At 29.7% G+C, this 16,148-nt stretch overlaps 1 protein-coding gene across 1 annotated transcript in view; it reads right to left on the bottom strand.

The window, feature by feature from the left end:
- Positions 1-16,148, bottom strand: part of LOC145283535 (poly [ADP-ribose] polymerase tankyrase-1-like) — a 168,095-nt gene that overhangs the window by 47,167 nt on the left and 104,780 nt on the right. The window contains exons 6-9 of the mRNA XM_080132406.1: positions 14,408-14,474; positions 8,129-8,315; positions 5,030-5,151; positions 1,012-1,103 (exon numbers count right to left, since the gene is read on the bottom strand). Coding sequence (XP_079988532.1) covers positions 1,012-1,103; positions 5,030-5,151; positions 8,129-8,315; positions 14,408-14,474 — 468 coding nt within the window. The remainder of the gene's footprint in view (positions 1-1,011; positions 1,104-5,029; positions 5,152-8,128; positions 8,316-14,407; positions 14,475-16,148) is intronic.

Below are 16,148 nucleotides of genomic sequence, written 5' to 3'. Positions count from 1 at the left end.
TCATATGCGTGTCACATTCAATAGTTCCATTTTCAAATTTTGCTACAATAATGAAGAACCAAATCCGTATGATGTATGTACCATGATGAAATGAAAATATATTCCAAAAGATCATGTAAATTGATCAAGTAATTTTATTTTTAAAATAGCGGGTGAGGGGGGGGGGCTTACCTATCATAAAATATGCTTAATATATTTTAATTCATGCAGATTTCTTATTATTACCAAGCCAATTCTCCATTGAATATTTATATGTATATATAATACAGATTACAAAAGTTAAACAAAAAAAAAAATGATTTGGGTGCCATTAGCTAGAATCGAAACCTAAACATTTATCGCTCTAAACGCATTTGCTACTGTTTGAGCTAACTCTACAGATAGATAAGAAAATTTTTAAAATGAAACCACTTTTAGCTATGATTAGTTTACACATGTGCAAACTAAAAGAAATGGCAGCAAGTTGTAATGAACATTTTACAATTAAACTTGCCAACTTCTGAACACGTTATTCATCCATCCAACCAAAGATTTTACTTGTTATAAACCATCCTTGATGTATAATTACTATTTCCTGCTAATTTCAGTGTTATGTAACCAATAGTTAAAGTATTTAGCAGTTAAATATTTTGACATACATACATACATCCACTGTTTTATTTATATAGATAAAATAAAATTTTATAAGTAACCAAAGTGCAGCTGTCTTATTCACAATTTTGAATAAAATCTTTTAAAAAAAGAAAAGAAAAAAGAAGATAACTCAACAATTCAAACATGCAAGATTTATATGCAATACCTACAAATTCCCATTAATCATTTAAAAATCATTTTCTTCATAAAAATAATATATATATGCCAGTGGCATTCACCATAGGATGGTTGAACCAGCTTCCCCATGGCGAAATTTTGTGGGATAAAGAACTCCCCATTCAATCCCAGACAACATCAATTAAAATAAATTAAAATAAGGAATTTTGTAAATTTTAAATATTAAGAAACAAAACTTACTCTCTCGTTTTCTCATCAATCAGGGCGCCTTTGCGTAAAAGCATTTCAACCACTTGCTTACGTCTCGGATGAAGCGAAGCAGCTGCACAATGCTGAAAAAACAAGAAAATAATTTAAAAAAATAAATAAATAAAATAACTATTATGACCAGTTTCTGTTGAATATTTATTTTGAAAATCTTTCCAGAGTTAATAGTGTTTTTGAAAACTCTTAGCATAGAGTAAACCGAAAAATAAAAATGTTAAATTATATATCTATGTAATTAAAAAAAACTCTGAACAGTCCAAGCATGCTTGCTGACTTGAATATTGTTTGCAAAGATTGGGCAATTTGAAAAAAAGGTATGACAGATGAATATATATATTTGTATGGGTTTGGCTCAGAGGCTAAGGAATAAGGGTGGAGAGGTGTATGCTTTGGTTTCGATTCTGATGCCACCCAATTCATATATATATATATATATATATATATATATATATATATATATATATATATATATATATATATTAGCTTCGATCTCACTAACATATATTAGGTTAAATATAATAATTGATAGAAAATTGTCTCTATAAAAATAAATATGTAATAAAATATATTTAAGCATATCTTATGACTGGGCAATGCTGGGTGACCTGCTAGTATATATATATTTTCAGTATTTACTTCAATAGTGTTCAATACGTGAGTAGAGCCTCTGTGTAACTTAATTACAATAAATATATTTTAATACCTTACTAACATGACATAATCAGGTTCCATACCAGCTTTTGTTAGATCCCCAAAGCTAAGCAATGTTTAGTTTGGTCAGTAACAGGTGGGTGACCATTTGGGAATATTAGGTGTTGTATGTAGGAGGACGTCCGTGTAACTTAATAGCCATAAATATATTTTCATAGTGTTTGAGATAACTGTAACACATTTTGGTAACAAAAAAAAAAGAAAAAGAAGTCATATCATGGCTACTAATTGATGTATTCTCAATTCAAAGTACATCATCTCTTAGCAGAACTTTTGTTTTTATAGTTTCCATGGCAGCCTCTAGGCGAGACCTATACCTGGAGCATGTTGCCTTCATAATGTCCTTCGATAGATGCCCGATCATTAGTTTGATCCTGGAAATCAGTTTATCCTTGATTTTTTAGGTGACACAGTTGCTGGCTTTCTCAACTGTGCATCGCACATAATGAAGTTGAAATCAGGAGAGTTGGGCCGTCAGGCAGACACTGAGACTGGTAAAGTCGTTAAAGTTTTCAGACAGTCACTTCTGGGTTTTTACAGAGGTGTCACACAAGAGTCTGTTGATACATGTATGGCCATCCTGCAGGCTAGCTTCTCAATCCTGCACTTACAAAGGAATGATCTATGAGGATGTGTACAGTAAAAGGGTGGGGTTTTTTCTGCTTGTCAGGTTGGGCGGAAGTATTTATGCTCAGGGAGCACAAGTGCAGAAAGTTTGGTAGAACACATTCCGTTAAAGTACTTGTAAATTAATTACATAAACGCAACACTGATGTGATGGGGCAGGGGCTGGAGCCGGGTAGATAGTGTGGGACTTATTAGGTGAGAGTTTTTTAGTTGTTTTTTTTTTTTTGCCTTGGCTGTTGTAAGGTGGTTCTATTGGCCTTTGACAGCAACTCATATATAGATATTTTATTTATTATGTTTGTTTTACTTTTATCTCAAACAAGGCACATTGCTATTGAAGCATAATGGTAGGGGTCAAATTTATAAGGTGTTTATTCACATTACATTTAAATTTCTGGCATTCAAGAAGCACTGATCTTAAGCTAAGATTTTTAAATTTAGCACTAATCATCATGATACAGGCCACTCTCTTTTAATATTCTAGTGCTTTCCACTTGTCCTGGTCTTCAACTCTCAAACCCACTAATAGTATACAGAAACAACTAATGATTCAGAAATTTAAGGATATAAAAAACTTAGCAAATTTATCTTGAACATCCTGTATGCAAGTATGTAATTATATATCATATATGTATATAATTTTTTACATACATAAAAAACAAAATTAACTTATATATATGTTATCCACAGACAGTTTTGGTGTATCGCAATCTTTCAGTGTGGCTAGATCAGTAACTGTTTCAAGCTGAGATCGAAACTCGACTGCCAAGATGACATTCAACACTTCCAACCATTATGTTACTTTGGCTGCTGCTAAGTAGGCAGGTGAAATGACAATGATAAACATAGTACAAACATTTTAAGCTCCATTTGTTTACAGAAAGAGCATTGCATTATGTACGAGTTTGTTATTTCACTCACCAATATGTTCAACCCAAGAAAAAGCATTTTTAGTCATCCTCGGACAGGCTATATATAATGCATGTTTGATTAACAATATTGATGGTAATTATTTGTTTCTTTGTTGATCCTTTCTTTCAAGTTGGCGGACCAATGATTTAATGTTCTGCTTGAGTGTGAATAGAAAGTCGACATATCTGCAAATATTTTTGACTTGTGATTTTCATCAGACATGTAAGGAGTTACAAAATTAAAATTGGTGAACTTATTGAAAAAGACAATTAAAACTGTTTAAAAAGCATTTCTTTATACTCTCTTCTCTAGTATCAATCTTAATTGATGATGGGTTTATTTGCTCAAATGTGCAAGGCTTTGATGATAGGGAAGCACAGGTTGCAATTTGATATGGTAGAGACGGCATTTTTATTTTTAAATATGTTTCTGAAATCTTTTTTCAGGTGTCATGTGCTACTAGATATTGATAAACGGAGTTGTGAAGGGAAGACAGGTGACATATGAGCCAGCGAAATAATATATTAGTTGTAGTTATGTCAATATATGGAAACACATAATCTCACTAGGCATTTGAACACACACACACACATCTATATATCTCTGTCTCTCTCTATTATATATATATATATATATATATATATATATATATATATATATATCGCAGGGAGACCCGACCTCAGCTGGGACTGAATGATGATCAACGAATGTTTCACTCTCATATTTTTATTATCAAGCAAATCACTCATTTTTCAATCAAATCGACTGATTGCCTACTCTGGTTGCGCTGCACCGGGAGAAAGCATCACATACGTTCCTACAGTTATTTAGTCCACAATACATTGTAGTCTACATTGTACTGTAGAGAACCGACGATTGATTTTATAAAATTATTTTTTATATATAATATTGTGAATTAAAGTTTAAAATGCAAAAGTCAAATATCAGGTTTCAATTGAGCTCTAAACAGAAACATTCATTATAAACACGCCCCTGTCATATCAAAGAACCTACTGCTGATTTTATATGTCTGCATTACTGCTTGTGTGGTGATAATGGCTTGTATACAAGTTTAAATTGAAAAAGACAAGTATCATGGTTTAATTGTGCTTTAAACAGAAACATTCATTTCAAATGTACCCCTGTCATATCAAAGAACATACTGTTGATTTTATATGTTGGACCTTTCGGCTTGTGTGATAATATAATTTCTCAAATCCAATTTTATTTTTCCCCATACCTCTACTTTTCAACTCATTTTCATCTCCTTTAATATATTCCTCATGTTTTTTTACTTTTTTATATTTTCTCATTTCGAATTTAAATGTTTTAAAGCCGGTTTTATTTATATACCTTTATACTAGTATAATGCTAGCCTTTCTCCTCTTCTGATAAAAAGCATTTAACTTCGAAATATCATGGTCTAAAGAGGTTCTTTTTCCCCTTTCTTTCCATTTTCGTCCTTATTGATCATACAATAAAGTTCTATGTAACTCTTATTCCTCATCTTTTAAATTTAATTTATGAATTGCTCCTCTTAACCTGATAGACTTTTTACTATCTTGATCGGTTTGCTATATTAAAAATAATAATAGACATCTTCTGGTTTATGTGTGTGTGTGTGTGTGTGTGTGTGTGTGTGTATATATATATATATATATATATATATATATATATATATATATATATATATATATGAATTAAAACAATATAGATAAATATATTATTAAATACGACTTACTAAAGCAGTTTCATCTGTTTGTGGATGTTTAAAGTTGACGATATCTGATGCCAAATATTTCTTTACTTTGGCAATATCTGCATTCCGTGCACCTTCCAAAAGTGAATGGCCTCGATATTCGTCTACAAAATACAAAGAGATGGAACGCTTTTTAAATAATTCATTTACAACTTAAATGCAAAAATCAAAAATCAATGGACAACAATAATGATGAAGATACCTAATCACAACCATTATTTATTCTACTTCATTTAAAATTTCATAAACTGAGATTTCTAAAACATTCTTCTTACACAATTAATAAATGATAATACGTTAATGCAGTTTGCTTGAAGCATTGACTAGCATATATATAAAGGTATTTTATAAATGACAATACAATGCAGAGGTTTAACAGAAGTAAATTAAGATATAACAATGAAATAAATTATGCAGATTCATCTCCATTAATACAATACATTGTGTTTTTACTTGCGTAATTTTCCTTCAACTTTAGTTCAAAAGCCCTCATATGCATGTTTGAACTAAAGTCAAATACATTATCTGAGGAAGGGAATTTTTCACGAAATATTATAACATATGGAACCTCTATCAAATCATACTAACACAAGAAAAGAATATAATACAATGTTATAAGAGTATATATATATATATATATATATATATATATATATATATATATATATATATATATATATATAGTATTAATAAAAGATGAATCTGCATAATATTGTATTGTATCTATAAATTTCCTTTATAAAATAAGGAGTCTCTTTTCTTCTATATTACGCTTATTATCATATAAAAGTACTAGCAGGGAGACCTAACGTTGCCCAGGATTGAATGATGATCAACGAATGTTTAAAACTCCCAAATTTTTATTGTCATCGAAATCAGTGAAATTTTCAATCAGATCAATTGATAGCCTGCTCTAGTTGGCAACACATTGTGATGCACAGAGAGAAAGCTTCACATGCCTCCCCACAGTGACTTAGTGCACAATACATTGTAGTCTAAACTGCATTGTCGAGATCCTATTGTTGATTTTAAAAAATTATTTTATATAACAGCTTGAATTAAAGTTTAAAATGCAAAAGCCAAGAATCGTGGTACAATTGTGCTCTAAAGAAAAACATTCATTTCTAATGTGCCTCTGTTATATCAAAGAACCTACTGTTGATTTTATATGCTGCAGCTTTTTGCTTGTGTGATAAAACTTCTCAAACGCACTTGTGATGTTAGGCTGTATAAGTAGCAATACACATGAAAAAATTTAAATGGCTTAAAATATTTCAATATTGGTATATATATAGAAAGAGCTTGATAAGCTAAGAAAGAATCTTTTTAAATTTTTAAAATCCAATTAAAATCAAAGATGTTATGACTATTTTTGTGCCTTGCACGTTTGGATATTTTCCCCTCTTTAAGACCATATGCGTTTTGTCACATTTTTTTAAACTACTTTTTCAGTAAAAATGTTATATCTTTGTTAAAACACAAGACTAAGCAATGAAATTTACCATATAAGTGTATTTTTGTGCAAAGAATCTGAATAGTTTTGATTAAAATTCATAACGATTTTTTTCGGATATTATGTTTTTAAATTGCTACGTACCACTAGAGAAAACACTGTCCAATCATCTTTTTAACGAATAAAAATAGTAAAAAGATTGTTTTATTTAATAGTAAGTGTCCGAAGAAAATCTTTTTCAAAACTTTCAAAACTCATCATTTTGAAATCTTTTCTTTAACCCAACAAAAAAAACGAGTGGTCAAATGAATTTCAGACACTCAAAATTATTAAAAATGACATCTCTTTTGGCTAGAAATCGGAAGGGGGGGGGGGGGATCATTACAAAAACTTACCGAAAATGCTGTTTTATGATGTTCATATTTTTATCACTTTATTTGCTTAAAACTCTAAAAATATATAATGTATGTTATTATTTACTAATTCATTTGAAAGTATATAAATTCATTTCCGAACAAAACGGTGGTATTTTGAAGACTAAAAGTGCTTTGGTTCTTAAAATATGACTATTTTAGTAGAAACCCCATGAAATCTGCGATTATCCAAAGCGTTTTATCGGGCCATCTGTATTGCTAGTATAAGGTGTTAACTTTGGTCAAAATTGCCTATATTTCATCGAGATTTTCCCCCATTTTCAATACTTATCAAAGACATTTAGGTAGAAAACCTATTTAAGAATACTGTTACATACATAAAATACATTTGTGTGAAATTTCATAAAAAGCCACCCAGCTGTTTCAGAGTGCACAGGGAACAAAATCACACAAAGTTCCTTTTATATAATAGATAGAAGATTATTATCTAAAAATATTATCATTCTTTAGGACTTGCAAGACTCGTCATGCTTTCAAGATCAATCTGTATCATTTACTATTAATGATATTCTGTTCGAAATAATAAATGTCTGTCAGGGGAAATATGATTAAAAAAAGAAAAGATAAATAGTGATTGCAAACACTTGTAAAACAGTTTTTCAGTCCTTGTTAATGGAAGGTGTACACTAGTTATATATATATATATATATATATATATATATATATATATATATATATATATATATATAAATACAATTTTTTTTTAAATATCACAGCTAAAAATGATTACAATTAAAAAAATATATATTACAAATAAAAATAATTACTATTTTTAAAAAAAATATTACAGCTAAAAATAATTACAACTTTTTAAAAAAATATATTACAGCTAAAATTAATTAGAATTTAAAAAAAAATATTACAGGTAAAGGTAATTACAATTTTAAAATAAATATTATAGCTAAAAATTACAATCTTTTAAAAAATATTAAAGTTAAAAATAATTACAATTTAAAAAAATATCACAGCTGAAAAAAATAATTACAATTTTTAAAAAAATATTACAAGTAAAAATAATGACAATTAAAAAAATATTACAGCTAAAAATAATTACAATTAAAAAAAAAATATTACAAATAAAAATAATTACAATTTTTAAAAAAATATTACAAATAAAAATAATGAGAATTAAAAAAATATTACAGCTAAAAATAATTACACATTAAAGTATTATTTGAAAGTGAAAATACGAACATTGGAGCCGTTCCTGAAGTTCTCTAGTTGGCGCCACATCAATTGCACTTTTGGAATGACAATTCACAAGAGTTGGGTCAGCACCATTGGCCAGCAGAAGAGAACAGACCTCTATTCGGGCTTTGGATGCTGCTTCATGTAATGGGGTGAATTGCCAGAGATCCATAGCATTAACACTGGCACCAGCCTAGAGTGAAAAACAAAGAAAATACAAAAAAGGTAAATTTCATTTTAACGTAGACATTTTCAATTTCCTTTGTCACATAATTTTGATTTAACACATTTAATTATTTATATTTTTACTATCATATTTATTGAAATGAAAAAATTCAGTGTAAAGTACTAAAATTAATTAATCCTATTTATTTTTAATGTAAGAAATTAAATCAATCATAATGCATTTCTGTTTCTTTATAAATGTAAAAGCCATCTTTTGTTAACATATTTAGTTAATAGAATGGTTATCCAGAATTACTCATATTAAAGAACAAAAATAAAGAAAAATATTTATGAAAAGATCATATCCCAAAAATCATATATATTGATCAAGTAGTTTTATTTTTATAAATAAAATAATTTTAAAACAATTTTAAGTGATATTAACTAATCATATGCATTACAAGGTCGATCTTGCAAGTTTGAATTATTATGGATTTATCTGCCCTTGTTTCTTCAAAATAGCAACACGAGATAGTCCCTTTTTGCTTATTGATAAAATTTGATTTTGTTTGTTAAAAATAAAACTTAACAATTTATGGGATTTTTGAAAAATTACACTTTTGTTCTACACATACATACAGATTTCTCTTTATTTATTTATTTTTTTTAATATTGTGGGAATTCTGAACAAGAACCATTAATAGTTAAATAATTTTTTTAAATAAAATAAAAATGTAAAGAAGTACTTCATGACACTTCAATTTAAAAAAAATTGAAAGAATTTAAACTGTTGAATAAAACGTAATTGTTGGCTTTGAAATTCTTAGCAAATCCTCCTGAATTAAATGACTAAGTTTAAAGCAATTTTTTTAATAGAGATCAAAACAACATTACTCAAACAAAATTAGTTATAGTTTTAACAATTTGATTCAAATAATAATTTAATGATCAAAAAATACAATCACAATAAACTTTGACTTGGAAAATTCTATTTAACTTAAAAAAAAAAAGTGAAGTGGAAAGAAAAAAAAAGTTAAAGAAATTAAATGATTGCTCTTAAGCAAAAAGGTTCAGCCAAAGTGTAGCGTGCATTTTCTGTTCTCGTTCAGTAGTGAGAAATCCTTCCAGACTGAGATAATTTTAATTTTTTGTTTCAATCCAAAATATTGGCTTATGTTTAATATAGTTTGTTTGTAATGAAAAAAGAAAAAACATTGTATGTATGATTGATGCTGGCAAAGAAAACTTTAAAAGTTTAAGCTAAATTGAAAAAAAGAGAAAGAAGCAATAGTTAATTTATATATTAACTGGCGTCATCTAAATTAAGCAATAGATTAAAATCGAAATCACTTCAGACAGGTAAGGCATGAAGCCACTTGATGTAAATGTTGGATATTTGGTCGGTGATCTTGTGAAGCGTGGCATTCAATGAGTTGCACACACACACACACTAAGTAATTTCATTTAAGGAATGTGTGGCTTTCTACCATTGTCTATTGAAATGCATAATTGGACCAAAAATATGCGAGAAATATCGGTCAAAAAAGTAGAATAGACAATGAGAAATATTAAACATTCCAGAATGAAAGAATGTTTATATAACAAGAACAAGCTGCAAAAAACATCCATACCACACCTCACCAGGTGCATTCACTGATGTCACACCTGTCATACTAAAATTGAAAAGGTTGTCATTGGGAATAAACAAAATATTTTAGTAGTCCAAATAATTATAAATTATCAATGCTCATCTCAAAAATTCTTAAATAGAAGATAGACTTGTGCAGAAGTTTAATTTTAAATGCAAAAGATAGGAATAGAAGCAAGTATTGTTTTTACATTTTTTATGGAAATCACTACAGACAAGGCATGAGAGGAATAAAAAAAAAAAAACACTATTTTAATGTTAAAAAAGAGTCAACAATAAAGTGAGATATCATTAGATTCTGATCCAGAAAATAGCAATTCTTCCTTCTTTGTCAGAAACCTCGCTCATGAAATATGAGGACTAAAGGACAAAATATGAAAAGTATAAATGTTTTTCTTCTTTTTTTTATTATTATTGTAGGGAGAATTCTGGACAAGGACCAAATATAATAATTATCCCCTCCCCCATCTCTCAAAAAGTAAGTGCACCTATGCATGAGCCTGTTCATAAACTATATAGTTTATGAAAAGGTCCATGCGTAGGTAACAGCCCCTTTAAGACTTGAGCATTTTCAGTTGAATTAAAGTCGGTCAATTTAGCTCTTATGCATAGATCATCGTATAACGATTATATCACTGTCTGACTGATGTAAAGAACATTTAAAATTATAATGTTTAAATTCAACGTTATTTCCCACGGTTAATGGTAGCCAAATGGATACGGTCTTTACTAATCAAGCCAGAGATGTCTCGTTTTGTTGAGTTCGAATCATTCGACTGGTGTTAATCGTGACATCCTGCACTGAAGATTCCCGAAAGGGTAAAACACTAGTGTCTGTAGGTATTTAATTATTATAGTAAAAAAATAATTATATATATATATATATATATATATATATATATATATATATATATATATACACACACACACACACATTAGTGATGTGACGGTTCCAATATTTTTCCCTGATTCCAATACAATTACTGATTCCAATTCTTTATAAATCTCTAAATATTTAACAATAGAGTGGTTATGTATTCCCAATTACGATAAAAACACACATTAAATGTGCAGATATTTTCTTAAACATAAAAACACACTTGAGAGTAATGATCTATAGATTTTAGTTTTATTATTATTTTAAAATCAATAAATATTTATTATTTTATCATTACTACTAGCGGTGGAAGATTTTGCTTTAAACAAAATCAAATAAAACAGACAATTACTAGAATCGTTTCTGGCATAGGAAAATCAGTACATTATTTTCTGATTCCGATACCTCCGAAAGCTCTGATTTTTCCGATTCCAGATTCAGATTAATCGTCCCAACACTAATATACCCACACACACATTTGACAAAAAACATTACCAGTCAAACTATACAATTTATTAATACTAATAGTCAAAGAGAGTAGAGTATCGTTAATCATCATCATATTCAGTTTAACATCTGCTTTACAAGCTGGCATGTGTTAGACAGCTTTAAAAAATTGATTTCCACACTAACATAGCTCTGACTAGATCTTTTAGCCTTCTTTCTCTCAAGTCCATCCTTACCAATTCCTTTCACATTTTTCTAAGCCTTTCCCTGTGAACTGAACTTGCTACCTCAACTGTTCTACATCTACCCAAGAACTTTCATCCATTCTTTCAACATGACCATATCACTAACCCTCACTGGTTAGATTTCAATATCATAGATCATCACACTGCGTACACATACCCAACAGACTCTTCTCTAATTGACAGTGCAAACAAAAAATAAATAGATTGAATGTAATCGAGGGCAACCTGAAGGCTCTCTTTTCATTGGCTACTACACCAAGATGTAGGGGAGGGCACCACTCCCTTAACTGGATGACTCCACTTACACTTAATTCTTGTCTTATAATATTGAATTGTTAGCAACAAGATATCAAGTACTATTTTTTGTAGTTTTCTGTATTACTTAATTGAGGATTGAACCTGCATCTCCTAGCCCATTAGCAAACACTAATCATAATATGAAAGGTTATTCATTTTATACTTGTGTAAAAAGAAAATGTTCAGAATTTCTGGAGAGAAATCGATTTCAATTATAAGGCTTTGGGCAATTTATTTTTTGTGAAAATTGGTTAAATAGTTTTTGCATAATCTATATAAATAAAACAATATGTGTGTGTGTGCATAAAAACATTTAACCATTAAACTCTTTAACTACTGGTTACATAACATTGAAATTAACAGGTATTAATAATCATACACCAAGAATGGTTTGTAACAAGTAAAATCTTTGTTTGGATGGATGAATAGTGCATACAGAAATATGTTGGTAAGTTGAAATGCAAAATGTTCATTTCAACTTTCCAACATATTTCTATTACTTTTGCGTATGCGCAAATTCATTCAAAGCTTGAAGTGGTTTAATTTAAAAAGCATTTCTTATCTGTCAATAACTGAAATGGTAGGGAACGCAGCTGTTTAGGTTTTGATTATATCTGATGGCACGCAAGTCATTTTTTTTTTTTTTAAATAATATTTAGTATAATATTCTGTAGAGAATTGGCTCTGTAATAATAAATATGAAATCAGCACGAGTTAAAATATATTGAAGCATATTTTACAACCAAACAAGGCTGCCCCCCCCACCTCGCTAGTTGTGTTAATAAAGACAATGAAAACAATACCTTAGAACAGATTTTTATTTTTATAAATTGTGTTGTTATAGTAAAGATTGTCTGCTTTTTTGACTTCCTGTTTCTGCTGTGAATTTGATTGGATAATTAGACATGATCAAGCGAACAGGAAAGACATTCTTAACATGAGAAAAGACTCTGTGTGTGTGTGTGTGTGTGTGTGTGTGTGTGTGTGGAGGACTTTGTTATCTGAGAGGAAGATGATCATTAATCAAAAAGGACCATATCTTGCTTGTCACCATCATCTATTCTGCAGATTAAAAGTAAAAAGATTAGACAATTCCGACTATAAAATTAATTGTACTTCTGCAGAATAATGGGATGGGGGGGAGAAAGCATTTCAAGTAAGAACAATATTACACACTTATGTGTCATGTAAAAATTAGTATAAATTCTAAATATTTCAAAAATGATACAGTAGCTGTGTTGGATCTAGTTTTTACAAAAAAAAATCATATATATTACTGGCCCGACATTTTGTACTTTGAAATGGCAAATTTTAATTGAACACAAGGGAGATAAGTCAGTTTGTCATACAGAATTGGTCTACAACTCATCCACATAATTACATACAATAGAACCCTATAATTCAATAAATTTTATTTTTAATTATTTTCTTACTGGATTATTTGCCATAATTTTTGGAATTTATACTAATTTCAACAAAAGTATGTAATGTTTTTTTTTTTTACCTGAAATGCATTTGTTTCACATCCCATCATCTAGCAGAAGCATCAATTGATTTGTTAAAATTAACAAAATAATACAAACTCACCTTGAGCGTTTCAGAATATTTTGAAGTACGGACCATTTTTGCTGAATTAGATTTTTTCATGGAATTACAAGTTGATACTAGCTGAGTGTTCAGTTTATTCCCACAAGCAATTTCATTTCTAGATCTTTTTTTACCATGAAAACCGCACGCAATTGCGGATATAGACCAGCGCTTACAAATATTGCACCTAATTTGATGCACCTGTTTATCTATCATTCGTGACAGCCTCGACTTCATTGCAGGTACAGAAAAGATGAAATTTTGTCTTTTTAGATCACAAAGTCTCACATCACCCATCTTCAGACAGTTCCAACTTCAGAGAAAAAAATTTTTTTTTTTTTTTTTTTAAATATTTTGTTTTATAAATTTGGAAAAATAAAAAAAAAATAAATAAAAATTTATCAATATATTAAAAGTTATTCTCTATTTAAAAGTTTTTCAAAATTAAAAGTCAAATTATTTTCAGTCCTGATTTTTTTTTTCTTGTTCATGTAGAATACGTACGGTTCTATTTTTTTTATAGTATTTTCAATTTAAATTCAAGTTTTATGATATCTTTTGTTCATTAAATTGTTAGGTGAAAGTACATAATACTTAAAAAACACTCTCCACTTTCCATGCTGAGATTGGGTTTCTAAATAACATTATTATAACAGTATTTCAGCGCAGTCTATAACTTGCACAATTAACCACATAATATCACTATACATTAATTTGATTGAACATTTGTCATGATATATCCTGCATAAGTACATTTTTTTTCACCAAATTGTGTTAATAAATATGCCAAGAAATTGTTTCCTTTCAAACAAAGGCACTTTTTTTGCTCCAAAATCTCAAATGGTGGAATAATCTAAGACAATTTGACTGTTAAAGTTGATATGGTTTTCAAATCAAATGAAAATCAATCGTCACTAAATAAAAAAAACTTATTTTCCATGCAATAATTTAAGCAGTTGAAAGTTTGTAATGATTCCAAGTTTTTAGTAAAAATGGTAAAATCTCCCAGCAATTAATACCTTAAGAAGCATTTCTGTGACTTCATAGTGTCCATAGGAACAAGCGTTGTGTAAAGGAACCAAACCTCTGAAAAAAATTTTACATAAATTTAAATATAAGCAAACTTAATAAAATAGTAGCATATGTTACCAAAACTTATATCGTGCATACTTTTAACCCTGTATACAGATCTAATGAACAAATGTGCTTAAAAAATATTTAAATAAATTTAAAAAAATTTTTTAAATAAATAAAACTGTCTTTTAAAATTATTTTATCAGATTCCCCAGCATTTTAAAAAGTTTAGCAAATGTTTTATATATATATATATATATATATATATATATATATATATATATGATGCCACCATTCAGTTTCAAGAAACAAGGGTAGCTGCACGAGTAATCATGAGGTAAGGGTTGCACAATCTCCAACTAGACCATTCCTGGATCGGTACTACTTGGGTCCAGTGGCAAGGAGAGGCCTAAGACTGACTTGAAACAATGCTGCAATAAGCAGAGAGCACAGACAGCACCTGCAATTCTCAAATGGCTACCAATTTTAGTACTCAACATTGCTTAACTTCAGTGATCTGACAGGAACCGGTGTGAATCAATATGTTTATGATATATATATATATATATATATATATATATATATATATTTTTACTTGTGTCCCTGTTTTGGAAACTATAGATATTTGTGCAGATTTTCTATATCGTGGCCGGATATCACCGCCTCCTATTCCTGAACACATCTTTATTGAACTTATGAAACTTGCCACTACATCTGTGGAATTTAGTTTCAACAATATTATGTACCGGCAAAAAGATGGTGTTGCCATGGGGTCAGTACTTGGACCGACCATGGCAAATATTTTTGTGGGGTTCCATGAAGAGCGCTTATTATCTGGACCCATAAAGCCATTGGTGTACTTCCGATATGTTGATGACACATTCTGTTTATTTAATAACCAAACGGAAGCTAACACCTTTTTCTCCTTACTCAATGGAATGCATCCCGCGTTAAAGTACACCTATGAAGGAGAGAGCAATTCAACTATAGCCTTCCTTGATGTATTGGTAACAAAAACGCCATCTAGTTACCAAACATCTATATACCGTAAACCAACGTATACCGGTTTGTACACTCGTTGGGATTCATTTTGCCGCTGAAAACGTAAGATAAATCTAATTTGGACCCTAACACATCGTGCCCTTATGATTTGTTCCAAATCAAAATTAGATGAGGAATTGAAAAGAATTACGGATACTTTATCCAAAAATGGGTACCCCCTTGATGTGATTAGGTCAACTATTCAAAAGAAATTGGCCGAATTCTCTCGAATGAAAGAGAATATAGTAGCCAAATGTCCAATTTATCTTCGTCTGCCTTGGTTAGGTAGAGTAAGTGAGAAATTTGCCAAACAAATAAGTTCAGCAGTTCATGGATGTTATTTTGCTGCCAATGTGCGTGTTGTTTTCTCCACGAGAACTTTATTTCCATCTTCTCGAAAAGACGTTTTACCCCCCCACCATAAAAGTAATGTTATTTACAATTTTAAATGTGGTTGCGGTGCCAACTACTTGGGTCGAACGACATTAACATTAGATGGAAGAATTCAACAACATGTACCCAGTAAAATTAGGAATGGAACCTACCGGGCAACTGATGTCGTTACTAACACATACGGGTCTTCAATTACTGATCATTTGCTTAAAAACCCGTCTTGTGCAGCAAACTTTAGCACGGACTCTTTTA

The sequence above is a fragment of the Euprymna scolopes genome, chromosome 8, assembly GCF_053919585.1.
Source record: "Euprymna scolopes isolate OS-2025 chromosome 8, ASM5391958v1, whole genome shotgun sequence".
NCBI classification, from domain to species: Eukaryota; Metazoa; Mollusca; class Cephalopoda; order Sepiida; family Sepiolidae; genus Euprymna; species Euprymna scolopes.
The sequence above is the reverse complement of the archived record's forward strand: the minus strand, read 5'-3'. Positions and strand labels throughout refer to the sequence as shown.